Source organism: Schistocerca cancellata, chromosome 6, assembly GCF_023864275.1.
Source record: "Schistocerca cancellata isolate TAMUIC-IGC-003103 chromosome 6, iqSchCanc2.1, whole genome shotgun sequence".
NCBI classification, from domain to species: domain Eukaryota; kingdom Metazoa; phylum Arthropoda; class Insecta; order Orthoptera; family Acrididae; genus Schistocerca; species Schistocerca cancellata.
The window spans coordinates 561,280,774-561,300,844 of NC_064631.1; the positions used below are offsets into that span (position 1 = coordinate 561,280,774).

General features: G+C 42.0%; 1 protein-coding gene across 1 annotated transcript in view; it reads left to right on the plus strand.

Annotated features, from left to right (window-relative positions):
* Nucleotides 1-3,958: 3,958 nt before the first annotated feature.
* Nucleotides 3,959-20,071, plus strand: part of LOC126190778 (tyrosine-protein kinase Src42A) — a 199,269-nt gene continuing 183,156 nt past the window's right edge. Inside the window, exon 1 of the mRNA XM_049931319.1 lies at nt 3,959-4,815. Coding sequence (XP_049787276.1) covers nt 4,436-4,815 — 380 coding nt within the window. The 5' untranslated portion in view covers nt 3,959-4,435. The remainder of the gene's footprint in view (nt 4,816-20,071) is intronic.

Here is a 20,071-nt window from a genome sequence, read left to right on the forward strand (position 1 = left end):
GAGGTTTTATAACAGTATGCTTTGGTATAGACAAAAAAAGGTATGATGTCACAGATGAGAGCCTCTGCACATTCCTTGCAACATTTTCTCCACAAAAGGCATTGATTTCAAAGATTTTGAAAAAGCCGTAGAACTCTTTCACCTAAATGAAAATATTTGCATAGTTGACCCCTATGAAGACTACCTTAGTAGCAGTGTGAACAGAGATGGTGATTATCTTGAAAATTGGCTTAATTATTTCCTTTAGTAGCTGAGGAAGGTGTATCAAGTATTTCCAAAGTGGCAAGGTTTTTGTTCAGTAACACTTGCTTTAATGCCCCTTTGGAGTGAATCATTTTGTTTATGAAGAATAAATGGTGTAACACAATGAGGGTTTAAGGCTGATAACAATGTATCTACAAAATGCATATTTTGAGATGAAGGCAAAAGAAATTTTGAAACAGTAGGAACACAATTGCTGCTGCTGTCTAATTCACATTGCTGAAAATTGTGATACTTCATGGTTCTTAGAGTGTGTTTTCATTCATTCAACAATTGCTAGCTTTAATAGTGAAGCAGGTATGTCAAAATGGACAGTTTTGTAGGTACATCATAATGACTCTAAACTTTATGGAAGAAACAGTTGGTCAACAGATTTAATAAAGGCAGAACTCCAGGTGACAGTGAACCATGAAAGCATGCCCTGTTCAGAAAAGTTTAAATCTGCAAAAAGTGATGTTTTGTTTTTAAAAAGTGCCAAAGTTTCAGTGAAATACAATTAGAACCAATCTGAATGTGATTGACTACCCCTTGAAAATGGTAAATATGTCCTTTTTTTCTTTAGATGGGTGCTTCTGCATTATTAATATTTTGTGTGCTTGATTAAATATATGGAAGGGCCCCATAAATTTCTACATGGTACTAGCTCTGAAAATATTGTTATGAACAAATAACTAGGTGTCACTCTTTTCGTTTATTTTACAAAATCTGACAGCTGATGGCACTGTCATATTTGTTCAAATTATTTGAAAGGTTTTTTCCAAAGCTATAACATCTGATCAGTTGTTTTAAGAGGTCACAATTAAGACTCCAGGAGCCTCTTCTTCTACTGTTTTTGAGGCAAGGGTCAGATGGATGTGATTTTTGGCACGGTCCAAAAATACAAGGAGCTAGAATTCTATTTGCAATATGTTGGGTAGCAGGACTTCATACACATAAAGCTTGTTCAGCCTGCCTGTGCAATAACATAGGAATAGGAATATGCTATCATATTTTGGTGATTTTCTTTCACGAGTTGTAACAATGCTGTGGATTAAAACATGTAGCTCCTCGGAGAAGTTAAAATTGGTATTCTGATATTCTCTTTTCAAGACAAAATTAAAGTTACCTTAAACAGATGGCATATGTACATTGCCACAAAGTCTCACCTTTGGCATTCATCCCTCTAGTCTGCATCATCATCTGAGACAGACAGAAAGGTGATAAGGTATGGTAAAAAATATGACAATCAGTACCATTGCATGTAATCCAGTTTTCAGCATAAACTCGTGATGGTCGTTGCTGACACACTGGGTGGTATGTTGATCCTCCTTTTTCTGTAATCGGTAGCAGCTTTTCTAATGATGTGACAGTTCAGATGTGAATTTATGTTCTGCTGCCATTCAAATCAGGACGATAAGCATGCACAACCTCGATACAACCACTGAGACTCGGATCTGACAGTGTATGTGCAGCGTTTTAGGCAACACTTTTTAAGAAATCTCTGTGCTTCCATGCAGAACTGCACCGAAATTCAATTTGTTAGCTGTACTAAGCTTTTTGATACCGTCTTGGTATGTATAGAACATTTACTTTAATGTGCGTCACAGAGGACGCACTATTGTTTCTCACTATGATGCAAGAGAAGCGGTTTTTTTTACTGGTCGGAGCAGCTGTTTTGCTGTAACATGAATGTTCTGCGTTAGTATTTAGATTGTTGAATCATTAATACAAATTTCAGTACCAACTGCAAAGTCTGCGATGGAATAAACACAATGTAAAATGTGTCACTGAATAGATTACAGGCCCATAAATGGGACTGAAATTGTCAATACAGACACAGGCAGTTACATGGCTAAATTGTTACAGTCTGAGATAATATTGGTTAATTTGGGAGATGCTGTTTTGCAGCCACTTCATGAATGTGGTTGGAGAATTTGGGGAATGTGTGGATATGGCACAGGAGGTTTGTTTGTGTTCAAGGTTTGCAGGGTTGTGCCTTAACTGAAGGCCTTACAATGTATCCTTTGACACCATGAGCCTCCTGGCCTCACTCTTCGCTAGTCTTTGTTCGATTACATGTTTCCATCCCTGCCCCTATTCCTTTCACTTCATTAATCTACATTCACACTGCTCTCTCTATGGTCCCACTCTTGCTCCTCCACCCCCCCTCCTCCCTCCTCCAACCACCACCACCCTCCCATACTGCTGCATGCAGTATACCCCACTGTTGCTTTGATACGTAAGTAACATTGTTAGATAGATTCTACAAATTTGATCCTCCATAAGCCTTTCAACTGACTGTCCCTCCTTGTAATAATGTGTAAGTCACCCAAGTTACCATGTATGTGATAATGTAGCTACTGAATTGTGGGAATAGAATGTGTATTTTAACATGATAAAGACATGTTATCCTATGTAGAATATGGCGCAAACAAATATAAGATAAACATTGAGTCTGAGAGGGAAAAGAGTCTCATTTCAGAAAGTGATCACAATAAATATACCGGCCAAGAGGTAGACAGTGATAATTCAGAGGATGTGGCTGCACTATCTCAAGCAAGCTATGAAGGAAAGGAAGGCACCTCTCAAAAAATTCTTCACTGCAACACTTGCCCTCATTTATCAAACCTATGAGAAGTTCATCACTTGAGTGGAAGAGCCAAGACAGAAGAAAGCTAGATCGTCTTCTGTGAGATGTAAAGTGTGTCACCAGTAAGACCAGAAAACAAAAACTGTGTGCAAGACTTGCTGTGGGTTAATATGTAAGGAACATTAATTTTCAGTTTGGGAAGAATGTATTGGCAATTATTCAGATTAGATATAAAAGACAAACACTCCAGTAATTTTTTCATTAAAATATTCTAACTTGTGATGTAAACATATATATTCTGATGCCCAGAATAGCTTCTTGAAAATATTTTTACCAACTGGGGTAAAAAATACCACATGCGAGTAGCAATGTCATGAAAACATAGAAATGTACTTACGGGTTAAAGAATTTTAATATACATTATTCTCTGGGTAAACGAAACTGAAAGAGATATATGTTGTTTTCGTTATTATTAAATTATAATACCATGACATGACCAATATCTTTGTTAAAGTGATCTGCAGATGACTAAAACAACTACTAACAACAGAAAGTATGGCTATACCATTTGTGAAATGGGATGAGTAAAGTCTTTTATAGCTGAAATTCATTTAACTGAACACTAAAACAGGGATTATGACTTTCATAAATTAGTACAAAGATATTGATTTGTGGAGCACATACGAGCAGAAAACTTACGGCTTAAACTTTCCGCATCGCATTTTCCCTGATTATGTGCAACATTTATCACAATAGACCCTACACTGTTTCAAAGTTTTCAGCCATACAACTAAACACAGCGAAAGAGCGCAATTTACTCAGTTGATAATCATATTCTAGTTGTGGATACAGCTTTCAACTGCGTTTAGTATTGAATTGCTAAGACATATCTTTCGAATATAGCGCCATTATGCGTACTTTGCGCACAGAGTTCCCCGCGTTTTTGTCTGTATGAAAAAATCAAATTGTGTTCCCGCTAATTATTTACATGTGAACAAGTATAAAACGTACGACTTAATTTTGAAGAGAAGGACCGAAATACTGTCTGACAAAAACAGAATGGGACAATTTGGACGCACCTCAGCCATCTACTGTGCTAAGTGACATCGTATGTAGTATCTGCCGTCTCTGAATATCTTTGGTTGAAGTGAATGTAGGGGCTACAGGAAGTAATGTATTAAGTTATGTAGTCTGATATTAGTTTCCATTTTTAGTGCGTGAGTGTTGTTCTTTTTATTGGATGTTTATAAAGTAAAAAACATTATGTGAATAGCGTAACTGACCAAGGAATGCGTTTGGGATGTCTTGAGTGTAATACGTGTGAAAGCTTGTGGAAGATACAAAAAAACAGTCTTCACTCGTCACTAGACACTGTGCATGGAGACATATTATTCTAAGTGTGTGGCTGGGTTCTGTGTTGTTAAAACCTGAGCGAAAGACGCGAAAGTCTAGACGCACAATTATATCATATGTGATGTTTTTCCGAGTGCTGTAATGGGAGAACAACATCAAACCGAATGACAGTTGTGTATGGAAATTTCGATGCAGTATCAAAGCGCACAAAATCATTTTTACATGTACGTCTAGAACGTCTACTGTGCAAAAATGGGCAACTGCTTCAGTCGACCCAGAACCCCGACGAAAAAGGACGGCGTTGGACTTCCAGCTCCAGACCCAACTCCTGTAGTACCGACAAATGCACCTTTGGCAATACCATCACATGAACAACATAGAGAAGTTAGGAATGGACCAATGCCTCCCATTCCTGATGAAGGCTCCACGAATGCCAATGCAAAAATCTTTGTTGCTTTATATGATTACGATGCACGAACTGATGAGGACCTTAGTTTCAGAAAAGGTGAACATTTGGAAATACTGAACGATACTCAGGGCGATTGGTGGCTTGCAAGAAGTAAGGCTACGAAGCAAGAGGGATATATTCCGTCTAATTACGTGGCCAAGCTGAAGTCCATTGAAGCTGAACCGTAAGTAATAATTTAATTAAATAGGTCTAGTTCAATTGTATTGATTGCTTCTACATTTTTTTCCATACTCCCATGGCAACATAAACATTAATACATTTGCACAATAAAAAAAGTTAGAAGTATTGTGACTAATAGAGCTTTAGTGAACTTGAGTGAAACACTTAATATGCCTTGTCCCTGATTCATATAGTACCAAACAGCATTTGTAATTCAGCGACAATAATTCACATCCTTCGCAGTAGTACCAGTTGAACAATATTCTATCAGTTATATTATTTTCTGATTTGAGAGAAAATTTGCTGTCGTCAAGTTGGATAGTTTGGTTTCTGACATTCGATGAAATTTATGTTCTCATAATATGATAAAGAACAGAACTTTAGGTTTCTGTTGCTAAGTGAAGCCAGCAGAAAAATATTACTACTGTAAAAACAATGTCAGGTCAGAAGGCACCTGTGTGGTTAGCTTATACCACGTGTAAACATATTGACATTATATTTAAGCACGTGCCCTTCTTTGAAAATTGCAATATTTTGTACTCGTGGGACAAGAGACGCAGTAAATTTATCACATGGTTTGTAGTGACTAGTTCGCTCAGATACCAACTAAATGATAGAGTTCAGATGTCTACCAGTATATGCCTACCTGTCATCCAAGAAAGAGTAAATCATGGCTGTAATTCATGGCTTCGACAAACCCATGAGTGTTGACAGGTGAACGCTCTGTCAACACAACACGTCTGTCTAAATAAAAGATTTTGTTATTTGGAGACACACCATTTGTGAGATATAAGCTACGATACGTACATTAGTGAACAAAACGTCAGTCATCTGTGTGTTTTTGCTTTAGTTCATGTTTAATTACGCAGGGATTTTGGGACTGAATTTTGAGAGATAACTCTGAAAGTGGGTGTCATGTTGGAATTGTTGGTCAAAATATTGTACATCGGGATGTATTTCATTCCGTGTATCATCTTCTGATAGTGTACACATATCTCTGTTAGCTCTTCGGGGTTCGTCGTTATTAATGGCAGGATGGAAGCCAAAAGTGGCGTTTGTTATGCTGAATTTGCAGCGATCCTGTAATGTTTTGATTTCAGGTCGGAAACATTGTATACATCTTTTCGTAGTCCTTGGCCAGAATTATCAATCTAAAGCTAGGATGGAAGTAGCGGCTAGTTCTGTCACATATTGTTACTTTAATGCAGTTATAAGGGCGACGCTTAAAATATGTTCCATTAATCTGCACTGAGCTCTGTTCCAGACTGTCATTGATATAACAGCCACAAGCTCCTGCTGTTATCGAATTCTGTCTCATACTTTTAAGATTTTTTTTGTTTTTTTTTTTTTAAGCCATCAACGGCATTCTAAAACGAAAGAAAGTAATGAACGTCAGATTGTGTTTTCGTTGTCCCAAGACGCCAACATCGTCTTGGGTAAGACTAGGTTCTTCTAAATGTTGTTTTGCTACGAATTACCGGCATATTGTTTCATACGGATTTTGTCTGAAACTAGCCTGGCGCAACAAGCAGAATGTGAAGTTACAAAAAATACGAGAAGTTACATAAAATACGACGACTCAGGATAATATATTGTAAGGTATGTGTAGGCTACGAATTTTCCAACGATAAAGTGTGAGGGACATTTTATTGTCTGAGGTGCCCAAAGAAGCTAAGTCATATTATAATTCGCGACACGTCAAATTGGCATTATGATACATGCCATCTTAATCGCTTCAAAAAACTTTCGGAGGTTAGCGGTGACGTTCATGACATCAGCTAGCATTAGGCGGCATTCTTTCGTTAACTGCATCACCTAGCCTTTTTATCTGTTACACAATGTCTGGCCTTGTAGTCAGGGATTTTTGCGTGGTGTTACCGCAATGTGCGCCGCAAAGTAGGCCTACTATGCTATTGCTCCAGTAGCCGTCATCTACAACCTGAAGATTTCGTATGATACTTTTTAAGGAAAAGAGCAAGGCCACGCATGTCCAATTGGTTAAATTTGGGAAGAGAGAAGAGTAACGCTACAAAGACTTAGCACTCGGATAAGTAGGCGCGATGACAGCAATTGCTGTCACTGAACAATCCACGTATCAGACGCGTTTAATGTTGGTAAAAATAAGCTGAGAAAATGGCAGTGAAACATCCGGGAAACTGCAAAATTACGAACCAGTCTTACTTCTTTTTGTCACAGCACATTATATGCTCGGATATAATTACATCCCTCAAGGTAAAAAAGTTTCTGCCAGCTAATAAGCGCGTGTCCAAGAAACACCACATAGAATATTGACTTGAAAATAGCAGATGGATCCCGTCTTCCTGTATTCCCGGAAGATGTTAGACACTGTTCCAAACTGTTGACTGATAACAAAGGCACGGTCATACGTTGTAAGTCTCAAAACTGCGATTGTTTCTAATACGTTTAGACTTGAGACACACTAAAGTTCGCCAGATGCTTCAATCATAAAGGATATGCCTCAAAATAGCATCAACAGGAGTATCAGATAGAACGATGTTACAGTCTGCTGGAAGTTATCGTCTCCCAATGATTGAAAGGAATTTCAGAATAACTTCAGATAGTATTTCCATATGGTTTGGTGCTCGATAGTTCAGGCATTTATTATATTTGCTGGTTTAACTATAAACAGGTGGTTAAAGGTTCAGTGTAAAATTATATCAATCGGCTAAGTGTAAAGTAAATCTCATACCGCGAGTGATTTCGATATAAAAGCAATCTTGGTTAATGTCTGGAATTTGACACATTGTTTGAAGCCCGACGGATGTACTTCGAAGCAATTTGAAATGGTATGGATACGTGAGTTCAGCGATAGAAAAGACGCCTGGAAAACTTCTGTTTACTGATAGAATTTCTGGGGAAGCGCAGTGCGTATGTTAAGGAAACTTCATGTAAGACTCATAGTCCCATCTTGTACTGCGTGGTGTTATATGGTTTTGGAGCCCATGTCACATGGGCGAAGAAGTAGAAGAAACTCAGATTCGTGTAGTTAGGTTCGTTAGAGATTCGTGCAGCATGTATGAGAATGTAAGAGCGATTAACCGTATTTTAGAATGCGAAAATATATGCCGGATCGAGGCGCTAACTCAGAATTCGTGTATTTTGCGGACACGCCTTACACCCTCCTCAAACGTTGGTTTGTCCCTTGTCCGAACTCAAAACGGACTCGTCGTAAGAAAGGAGACGTCTTTTTCGTTAAAATTTCTTTGGTAAATTTAGAGAGCTATTATTTGGGCATATGGGGAAATAACGTTTCAGCTGCATCCAGCATTTATCTCATGCATTGATTAGGAAAATGAGATGAGATCAGGACACTTGCAGCACTTACACTGAAACATTTCTCCCCTTGCTCCATACGGGACTGCTGTAATACAAGCAGTAGCTAATATGGATGCAAAGTACCCTCCATCATACCATACAGTGGTGTGCACATAAGCCTTCCTTTTCTCCCTTCACAATTGAAGGTGCCAGTTGAAATCTACCACTAATAGAAGAGTTGTGATTGTGATCTGCAGTCCGAAATTTGATATGATGTAGCTCTACACACACACACACACACACACACACACACACACACACACACACACACACACACACAATTCAGTACATCCTCCTGAGTTCGAAATACCCATCCAGTTTTCAACAGTATTCTGTAGCACCACATTTCAAAACCAAGACTTCCTAGCTCTTAAATTCATGTTCGATATGAACAAATTTCTATTTTAAAGAAATGTTTTCTTGCTATTGCCAGCATGCTCTCTACTTCTGCCATCATTAGTAATTTTGCTGCTGTGTCCAAATAGCAAAACTGATCAACTGCTTTTACTGTCTATTGCCAAATCTGATTCTAAGAGCATAACCTGATTTAATTTGTCTATATTCTTCTAATCTTGTTTTACTCTTGTTGATATACGTCTTGTAACATCTTTTAAACTCACTGACAATTCCGCTCAGCTGCTTTTATAAGTCCTTAGTCGTCTCTGACAGAACTACAACCACATTTTTTTCATTGCTCCTCTGTGAGCTTTAATTCCCTTTCCAAATTTCTCATTGATTTTCGTTACTGCTTACCCAGTGTACTGATGGAATAACATTGGGCAGACGCCACAAACCTATCTTAGTCCTTTCTCAACCACTACTGCGAGGCATATACCGCTCTGCAAGCCCTGAGAACTCGGTGAGAAGAGCCGCAAGGTCGCTCTTAAATAATGTGTATGCTCATGTATAGTTTGCCAGGTCCCTCATGGTCAGAATTTATTGAACATCTCAGCATATGTTTTTAAGTGAGGTAATATTCATAGATGTTACGTACACGGCAGGATTAGCAGTATAACACAGTCGAGCAAGAGCTATTCTGTCTGGTCCTGGCCACGCTTCTGGACATAAATTTGTGGCATTTCTTTATGTAAGCTGAAGTGCTTCCACGAACGCAGCAATTAGGGCCGTTAACTTTTTGCTCATTCTTGTCAGGTGTGAATAAAACCATTGGTAGCGGTTTGACAGGTGTTGAAGACTAGACTAGTTGCGAGGCAGTCTTTAACAGTTTGGAGACTGCAGGCACGATCAGCAAAAACACATTTCCAGTACTTGTACAATTATTCTGATGCAGGTTTTTAGGGATTTCTTTAAGTCAGTTGCTCAGAACACAACAGGTAAGGTTGGAGTCCTGGCTTGGCGCACAGTTTTTAATCCATCAGGAAATTTCAAAACAGTGCACGCTTTGCTTGCACTTCTCCAGTACATCTCACGTGGCTGAATGCATCGGGTTCCTTAAAAAATCCTTAGCAGGATCCACATCCATCGTATGACACTCTTGACACATAAAGTGCTGAGTTGCGGCGGCAGATTGTGTGAAGTTCGGTGTGAAGAAAATATCATTGGCTTTGTAACTGTCAAAAAGTGCTAATTTGTCAAAACAACGATCTCCAGACGCGTTTAATGGTAAAAAAGTGCTTTGTAAGTTGCGACTGTCGTTTCTATATCTAATCTACGTACACTATCCCGTTACATGTTCATGGCTACCTATTAGTGGATGTAAATATGGTGTGTGTCCATTCTTTGCCTTTGTACCTATTTGAACTCTGCTTGGACACTTTCAATGAGGCCTCTTGAATGTCAGTGGAGGAATGGCCGTTCACTCTTCCTCAGGAGCCAGTACCAGAGACAGTAGTTATGATCCTTACTGGGATCTGTAGAGAAGTCGACATTCTGACTCTATCCAAAGGTTTTCCATTGGGTTAAGGTCGTGACTGTGGGCACACTAGTCCATTTCAAGAATGTTATTGTCCACAAAACTTTGCCTCATAATGCTGCTATATGACAAGGTGTGTTGTTGTGCTGATAGTCTCTGGACTGTTCCTCTACTGTATGCAGTACATTGTGGTAAAATGTGTTCATATTCCTCTGCGTTTAGCGTTTTTCTTGAGCACAATAAAGGGACCACAACCTAACCATGAAAAATACCCCCATTCCGTAGCTCCACCTCCTTCACTGTTTGTACTTCACACGATGCCAAGTAATGATCTCCAGCGACAAACCCAAACCTTTCTATCAGAATGACACAATCTTCCACTGTTTAGTGGTGTCGCTCTTGACACCCCCTCAAGTGTCGCTTAGCACTGACCACAGAAGTGTGTGGTGCTGACCATTGTACCCCATTCTTTGTAACTCCCTAGCACAGTCATTGTGCGGACTACTGGTAGCACCGTGGAACTCACAAGTGATTCTTTAAGCTGCTTCGATGAAATTTTTTTACAACCATTCTTCACAATGCTAGAAGGCTCTTATCTCTCAGTACATGAGGTGTGCCTGGTGTTAGTTTTGTTGTTGTTGTTCCTTCGCGTTTCCAGTTCAGAATCACATGACCAACTGTCGACTTGGGTAGCTTTAGGAGAATTGAAATGTCCCTGAGTGATGTGTTAATGGGTGACATCCAGTGACTAGACCACATTCGAAGTCACTGAGCTCTCCTGGTCGACTTACCCTGCTCTCACTGCCTCTCTACTGACCTCACAATACTGGCGAGTCCATCTGTTGTGACCTCTCGCAGTGATGAATTGCACGTTACATAGGTGTGTCTGGATACTTCTGATCAGGTACTGTATTTCCTATACTTGTCACAGACCGACAGCGAGAGCTGCATTTTATCACACTGTGGTTTATTGCATCCATTCATACTACACTCCTGTATGTCTGGCCATAGTTTGTTCGACCTAACCAGTCAATATCAAATAGTTAAAGAATATATCTTGGGCGAAAATGCCGCGCCGAGGTTCCTCAACATAAGACAGTAAGATCGCATCCGGCTGAAGCTGGGTTCAAATCTCCCCTGCCGTCCAGTTGTAAGTTTCCCGTCGTTTCCCCAAATCACTTACGACAAATGCAGCGATGGTCACTTTCGAAAGTAGCTGGCTTAGATTTTGTTCTTTGATCTTGTCCAGACCTATATTGTGATTTGTCTCTAATCACGTCATCATCTTCGTCGTCACCTTAATTCGAAATCTTGCTTCTTCGAAATGGTGGCTGCGCGAAGTCATTATTGACGTCTACTTTCTCCGAAGCAGCTGCTGGCTTACTACAGTTGGGAGCTTTGTATGATTCAAGGCGCCCTGAGAGCTTTGGTCGGGGTTTATCACTGCGAGACGCAGTCCTTTCAGCCAAGGAATGTTGTTTGGTTATATGACGATGGCTGTTAAAATCAAAACAGGTTGTGGCCTTACACACAGAATGCGAGTATGATTTCAATAAACCGTGTTACTACACGGATCAAAAGATTTGATACCGGATGTGTAAAAGTTGCAGGCAGCAGATGATAACACGGCACTCTTGGATTTAATTTAATTACAGTTCCCATCGATAAGCTGGTACGGTAGGTCGATACAAAGCGCCTGTCGAAGTATATGCTTTACACCTGCGTTATCGCAAGCGAGCTGTGGAATGATAAACTGCTCGCGGGAACTTTAAAGAAGCATATAATGCATTATATGCTTCTCTAAAGTTCCCGCGAGCGATATATTTGCAGTATTTAAATTTAAGATAAAAGTAGAAAGAGGACATTTAAAAACTTACAAAATACAGCTGTAAGGTGAAATTCAGTGAAACAGCGGCCAGACAATAACAATAGAGTAATTTCAAATGAAATACTGTGCTGCACTGCAGTTTATAAAATCCACAAAAAAAATACATGACTATTTGCAGCACTGTCTGTAAGCTACTGTAGGTTCATTTTTCCGCTGTTTAAAAGGAGTCAGCAAGTTTTTTTTGTAGCTCATTTGGCGCATTTTCTTTGGGCGTGTTGTTTTATGTTCATCAGACGCAACAACGTAATATGATTTGGTTTACTTTTTCTCTCCATTAACGTAAACACTTCGTTGTTTCATTCAATTTTTTACGTGTATTGGGAATACCTCTTTCGGTTATTGTCTTCAGAGTTTGAAGGGTACGGAAGTAAAAGATACTACAAAAACGCTGTGTTTACAACCCAATAGGATTTTTACACCTAAAAATCACGTATTTGCAGATACGCGGGCCTGTGTGTGTGTGTGTGTGTGTGTGTGTGTGTGTGTTTGTTTGTGTGTTTGTTTTAGGGGCGGGGGCGCCACGTAAGTAGCATGGCACAAAAGCGGGCAACTACTGTATAGGAGTGTCAAAGTCCCTCTCTTTCATTTTCCTAGACAACGCCTGCTGTTCGGGCGATTCATTAAACAGACTGAGCGGTTCTCTCACTACCCATGTCAGACCGGCATCAAGTTCTGGGTCGTAGCGACATTGCCACCAACAAGGCGTTGGGCGTGAAACGGAATATAATTGTGGAAATTTGGAAAGAAAATGAGGTGCGATCTTGTTTGCAACGTTCCATGTTAAACGAAACATGGGAAAAAATTTGCGAAATTTGTGGCCGCTCAAGACTACACTTTTATTGCGTACCACCATCGACGTATCACTGAAACTTGTCTTCAGTTTCCCAGCTCCAACTTTTTTCCGGAACGTCGTTGAGCTTTTCATAGTTAAACCAGCCGTCGGATTATGCCCGAATCGCACTTCGTGACGGGTACGCGGCACACTAGAAGTAAGCGCTTGTTGAACGTGCGTGTTCGGTGAGTGGTTGAGAGATACGTTGCCAGAATTTCAATAGAGTTATTAATCTGTAAAAGAATCTAGTGAGCGGGTCGAATATTTATCTCCACGGATTTGTCTCTAAGGTGTTATCAATAATCTTAACTGCTCTTTTTCATGTATGTTTGGTCTCTTTGTTTACTCCATGTTAGTTTTCTATTAGCCTTTCGTTTATTATTTTCCTAAATCTTCGTCAAAGGCGATTATCTGCAGACACTTGCGTTTTCAGTTATGCCAGATCTTCGTTCTTCTGACGCATAAACTGGCCGCTGTATTTTCGCATAGGTTTTACAAAGTGTAACAATACATTTCATCTTTTATGGATAAAAGATGGCCGTTTGTCAATAGCGCTCGCCACTGGTGATAGTTTCGCGATTAAAAACCGAAATTCGTGTGAGGTAATCATAAAAATCAGTTTTCAAGGTTCGGCGAGACCATGATGGTAAAAGTGGAGGAAATCTGGCTTCGTGTTTTACATACAGTCTAAGCCAGATGCCGGCTACGTCGTACACCGTAAGAAACCAACCATGTACCAAGCTCAGAACACAGGACAAAACAGGTACAAGAACTTTTGTCAAAACCAACTGAAGCATTAAAACTCTGAATGGCGATCTAATGTAAATGAAGTATAATACATAACGCAGTGTGAAGATGCACCTATTAGTGGATACCAGACAGTTTAGTAGTAATGGTGGTGCAGATATAATCATTGGCAGAAAATCACCTCTGACGAGGCAGTTGGGGATTTAAAAAAATGATGCGTGTGTGGCCCGAATTGACATCGTAGATTTCAGCTGCGTAAATTACGGCGACATAAATCCATGTAATTACATCTTTCCCATTCCGTGAAAACGTGTGCTAGTACATAATTAGTTGTAACTTAGTTTTGACGTTAGTATATTTAAAGAACCAAATTTCCATAACAAAGAATTTTATTTCTATGACGGGAAAAGTCGTCACAACTTTATACAACGAATTTTCGTAATAAAGTGTTTATTTCCACTGGTAGACTGATACATTGCCAAAACACAGCCGAATATACGGAGCATGTAGAACTCCTGCTTCTCCCGGCGTGTCGAATGTTCAAATACCCTCTGATTTTCAAGGCACAGGTGAACCGACCCATGGATCTGCATGGGAACCGAAATTTCGTTTGAGCCTCGAAAATGACGGGATGTTCATCTGTCGATATTACGGCAGTTGTTGAGGGCGTTATTTGAACATTCGATACGCTGGGAGAAGCACAAGCTCCGAATATACGCGTGTCTTTTGGCGGTTTATGAATATGGCATTGGAAGTAAACGCCTTATTAAGAAAATTGGTTGTATAAGGTTGCGGTCACGGAAATCAGATTTCGCCATAGGCAATCAGCGTTCGGATTTTTTGTCGAGCTTGTGCTTCTTCCAGCGTATCGAGTGTTCAAATAACGTCCTCGACAGTTGCTTTTATATCGACAGATGAACACCCGATAATATTCAAGGCACAATTGAAACGACAGATCGTTGTGCATGGCAACTGAAGTTTCATTTGTGCATTGAAACTGCCGGGGGGAGGGGGTGTTCATCTGTCGAAATAACGGCAGTTGTTGACGACGGTTTTTGAACATTCGATACGCTAGGAGAAGCACAAGCAACGTATATTCCCGCATCTTTTAACGGTGTATCGATCTGCCATTGGAAGTAAACGCCTTATTAAGAAAATTGGTTGTATAAGGTTGCGGCGACCTTCTCCGTCACGGAAATCGAGTTTCGCTATAGGAAATCAGTGTTTGGTTTTTTTGTCGAGTTAATTGCCATTTCTCCCGGAATTAGCTTTCGCGCTGCGTGGTAGGTGCCTTGAGGACACTGTAACTGCACGACAGTCCTTGACGGGCACTCTGAAGTTCGTGCAGTGCTGAAGCTGCTATCGCGATTTGCGTTTCTTCTGGACAGCGGCAATGGCCTGATTGGCTACAGGCGGGAGGGAATGTGCAGGCTGCATCCTTCTCGTACCTAGGTGCACCACACCGGCCGTGAAGCGAGGCACACGTTGAAGCGTGCGTAGGCCCCGGCCGAGGTTATGACCGTAGCCGGCGACCGGGCACGGACCTTGGTGCGGTCGCTTTTCGTCGCCTGTGACCACGTGCGGGGTTACCCAAGGGACGCGCGAACAGGTAATTCCGAGGCAGCAGTGGCTTCTCAGAAGCGACGGCGAGAGGACGCACGAAGGCAAAATCTCTTCCCACACGCCGTGCTGGCGTTCAGTTCTGCAGACTGCGCGGTCGTGTGCGCACTTATGAGTTTCTGCGTGTCGCGCTGCTCTCTCTGTTCAGTGGAGAGTGACGTTTCGTGTTGCAATAGGTGCAGTTGCGGTTTGAGCTCCATCGTTGAACGTGGAGCATTTTTCGGCGGTACTTGGACACCGTATTGGGACGACTGTTGGTGGAGGAACGTAATGCGAAGCTGTCCGTAGTCAGTGTCTTTTGTTCTGAGTGATTTAAGTTTTATTGTTGGTTGATCCAATGGAAGGAGGCGGCCTCTTCTGGTGTTGGAACGGCGATCGTTGGCTGCCGCATCAAGTGCAGGCCGTCCATGTCTTGGGCGACCCAAAACAAGTGCAGTGGGAGTCTGCCACCAGACTTCTGCAGTTGATAGCAGCAGGGGCAGTCGTGAAGGAGCTCGTGTCCCAAACTGTTGCAGCGAATGATGATAAATCTCCTCCGAATGACGAGAAGCCGAGCGCAGATAAACCTCTTCCGAGTGACGAAAAATTGCCCCCGCGCCAGGACGCGCGAAGCGAGAAAAGTGCTGCGGTGCCTGCAGAGCCCGGTAGAGAACACCGTGCCAAGCTGAGGGCAGGGAATGCTGACCGTGCGGACGCTGACTGGCGCTTTTGGAGCCAGAGGCCGGATTTGGTGAAGGATGTACCGGCGGCAGAAACGCCGACACTAGAGTGTGCCGTGGAAAAGAGTGAGAGTTCGAAAGGAACTGCGGAGGAGCGCGTCGGGCCCTCGGCGAGTGGTGGTGCGGGGGCGTTACGGGAAGGACTGCAGGAGCGGCTGTCGCCGGTTCCGTGTAGCGAGGGAGCGGAAGACCGGGGCGCCGACAAGGTGCTGAGGCTGGAGAACAGGCTGTCCAAGCAGAAGTCCCTTCCAGAGGTGGGCGAGCGCAGGAAGGCGTTCGCCGAGCGCCGCTGCGAGTCCTGGCCGGCGTCGTGGCGGCGGAAGCTGCTGGGCGTCGCCCGACCCCAGCGACGGCCCGGAGCCTCCCCTGTGCATCCGCCGTAAGTCTCCTGCTCTTGCGTCTGCTACATTCATCGTCATTGTGTGTGTGTGTGGGGGGGGGGGGGGTTAGCGACGCCCAATGACTAGGCTATCGGCGCCCGTACGAAAATTAGCCGAAACGAATGTAGTTACGTACCGGGTGATCAAAAAGAGAGTATAAATTTGAACACTTAATAAACCACGGAATAATGTAGATAGAGAGGTAAAAATTGACCCACATGCTTCGATTGACATGGGGTTTTATTAGAACAAAGAAAGAAAAAGTTCACAAAATGTCCGACAGATATCTTGCGCGCGTCGTTTTTTTGATGATCGTGTGCTCAGCCGCGACTTTCGTCATGCTTGGCCTCCCAGGTCCCCAGACCTCAGTCCGTGCGATTATTGGCTTTGGGGTTATCTGAAGTCGCAAGTGTATCGTGATCAATCGACATCTCTAGGGATGCTGAAAGACAACATCCGACGCCAATGTCTCACCGTAAATCCGGACATGCTTTACAGTGCTGTTCACAACATTATTCCTCGACTACAGCTATTGTTGAGGAATGATGGTGGACATATTGACCATTTCCTGTAAAGAACATCATCGTTCTTTTTCTTACTTTGTTATGCTAATTATTGCTATTCTGATCAGATGAAGCGCCATCTGTCGGGACATTTTTTGAACTTTTCTATTTTTTGGTTCTAATAAAACCCCGTGTCATTCCATGCATTTGTGTCAATTTGTACCTCTCTATCTACATTATTCCGTGATTTATTCACTTTTCAAATTTATACTGACTTTTTGATCACCCGGTAGATACTGTCTCCGTCCGAACAGGCCTCGGGAGGGCCAACGGTACTGACAGACCACAATGTTATCCCCTGCCTGTAGACGTCACCTGATGCAGTTCAGAAGGGGCATGTGGTCAGCACACCGCTTTCTCAGCCGTTGTCAGCTTCCCTGACTGGAGCCGCTACTTCTCATTCAGGTAGCTTCTCCATTGCCCTCACAGGGGATCAGTGCACACAGCTCTCGGCGGACACGGACGGTACCCATCCAGGTGTTAGCCAAGCCCGACATCGCTTAACTTCACATATGCCTCCGAATAAACGATGTCACATAGTGCCATAAATCCCTGGATGTCGTGAATTCAATCGTTTCATTAGTGCGTCATTCAAAGACTTGGCAGCAACTTGATAGGTTGCTATCAAGTCTTCGATGAAGCAGTTGTGAAACTATTGAATTTATGACATCCAGGATTTAGGGCACTGTACGACATTATCATTTATTTGGAGAGACGCATATGGGGCCTGAAGATGGCATAGTGGAATACGAAACTGGTAGCTTTCAAAATAAAATAACAGCTTAGTTATATGGGTGTTGGAGAATTTCATTAATATTGAAACCGCTTAACTTCGGTGACCTGAAGGGAATCGTTGTTACCATTGCGGCAACGCCATTGGCGTTAAACTTTTTAAACGCGTTAAAAATTTGTTTGCTGGCATTTACCATCTTATAAAGTCATCAGATGATCAAGACAAATTGCAAAACGATTTAGACAAAATATCTGTATGGTGCGAAGCCGGTCGGAGTGGCAGAGCGGTTCTAGGCGCTACAGTCTGGAACCGAGCGACCGCTCCGGTCTCTGGTTCGAATCCTGCCTCGGGCATGGATGTATGTGATGTCCTTAGGTTAGTTAGGTTTAATTAGTCGCATAGTGCTCAGAGCCATTTGAACAATTTGAACACCGGTCGCCGCATCAGATAGGATCGACGGACTTAATACAAAAAGCTCAAAGAAGGGCAGCTCGTTTCGTACTGTCGCGAAATAGGGCAGAGGGTGCAATGGGTATACTACACGAATTGGGGTGGCAGTCATTAAAACAAAGGCGCTTTTCGTTGCGGTAGGATATTCTCATGAAATTTCAATCACCAAGTTTATCCTCAGTGTGTAAAAATATTTACTTGACACCACCTGAATAGGAAGGGATGATCACTAGAATAGAATAAGAGAAATCAGAGCTCGCACGGAATGATTTAAGTGCTCGATTTCCCGCTGACTTTCGAGAGTGGATCGGGAGGGAAATAGCTTGAAGGCGCTTCGGCGAATCTCTGCCAGGCACGTAATTGTGAATTACAGGGTAATCATGTAGGTATACATGTAGAACTAAGAGGTAATCTGAGAGAAAATTGCACTCACTCTCTCCCAACTTCAACTATCACCACACGCACAATCACTCTAGCTCACGTCCTGTATTTCGTGTGACGACTGCGCTTCGCTCTATATCGGTCACACGGGACGAAATTTTAGCGTTGGATTCAAAGAACACATAAGAAATGGCGACAGCAGTCAATCAAGCTACTACCTATACTTCAAAAACCAAAACCGAAAAGCAGAACAAACATCGAAAATGCATTACAAGTGCTACAAAAATTGCCACAAGGACTTGGTACGGACAATTACGAACAATTAGAGGTATATACGCCCATAAAAATATATCCGAACGATATTCTTAATGAATTTTACCGACATTTTGGAAAACGAGAACGGATAAAAAAAATACACAGTAAATGAAAGCAAAAGATAACCATAGATGCAAATCATAACAAAAATATAATTTCGAAGTCAAAAGTACAGGATCATTCAAAAAGGAAGAACAGATTTCAGTTGTTTATTACAGACAAATTATGAAAAAGGGAAATACAGTGCGTATGGTCCTGGACAGAGGCAAGTTAAGATTTTATGTTCACATGGACGCTGCACCACACAATCAGCATGAGCACCAAGCGTTGCTCGAGAACTATCGAAACGGTAGTCCATTTCATTCCACACACGGATCAACAGTTCCAGGTTTATTGAATCGACAGCTTCAACAATTCGATTTCTCAGTTCTTGAAGAGTAGCTGAGAAAAAAACTTTGTCTTTTATGTACTCCCACAGAAAAAATCTCAAGGTGTGAGGTCTGGTGACCTGGAAGGCCAAAAACAATGAACAAAATCTTGTTGTCCACCTTCTCCTATCCACCATTGTGGAGTGGCAGTGTTAACGCCGCACCTCAAGTTGAAAGTGAGGCGGGGCGCCGTCGTACGAAGAAACTGGAGTCGTTGGAATCTTCGGGAAGTTGTGGAAACCACTTTGCCATGACGTTCTTGTCATAGTTTTCTCCGGAAAAAAGAAAGGCCTGTAAATTTTGTGGGCAGGAACGGCACAAAACACAATTCTTTCCGTTGAGTCTCTTTCATGTTCGACAATTACGCCAGGATATTGTGACCCCCAAATTCTTACATCTCGGCTGTTTACTTTACCCGATAGACGAAATGGCGATTCGTCCGAAAAGATAAGTCTTTCGGAAAAGGTGTTCTCTGCCATATCCTGGAGAGTTAAAATGCAAAAATCGTACCTTCTGTTATAGTCGCCGGGACGCAGTTACTGCAGTAACTGCTACTTGTAACACTTCATATGCAGGCGTCCTTTCAGAACACGCCACGCCGTTGTTGGAAGTTGAAGTTAGTGGCCTACCCGTCTTGGGGGTTTCCGAGGGCTCCGTGTGAAGGCATCTCGGATACATCCAACATTTTCGTCAGACGTGTGTGGCCGACCATTGCTCTTCCCTTTGATGATGCAACCAACTTCTAAGAATTTTGTATGCCAATTATAAATCTATTTGTGCAGAGGTGGCGTTTTCCTGACTCCACGGCGGAATGCACGTTACGCTTGAACAATATAATGACTTCGTGCAAATTCCAACACAAAAAATATCTCTTTTGGTGTAGTCGCCATGTTGCTACATACCAAGGAGGTTAGAACAAAAGGAGACCACTTTATCTTTGCCGAGCACAGACTTCAGTTGAAGCTTGTTGACCATCTTCCTGAGTCGTAGAAGTT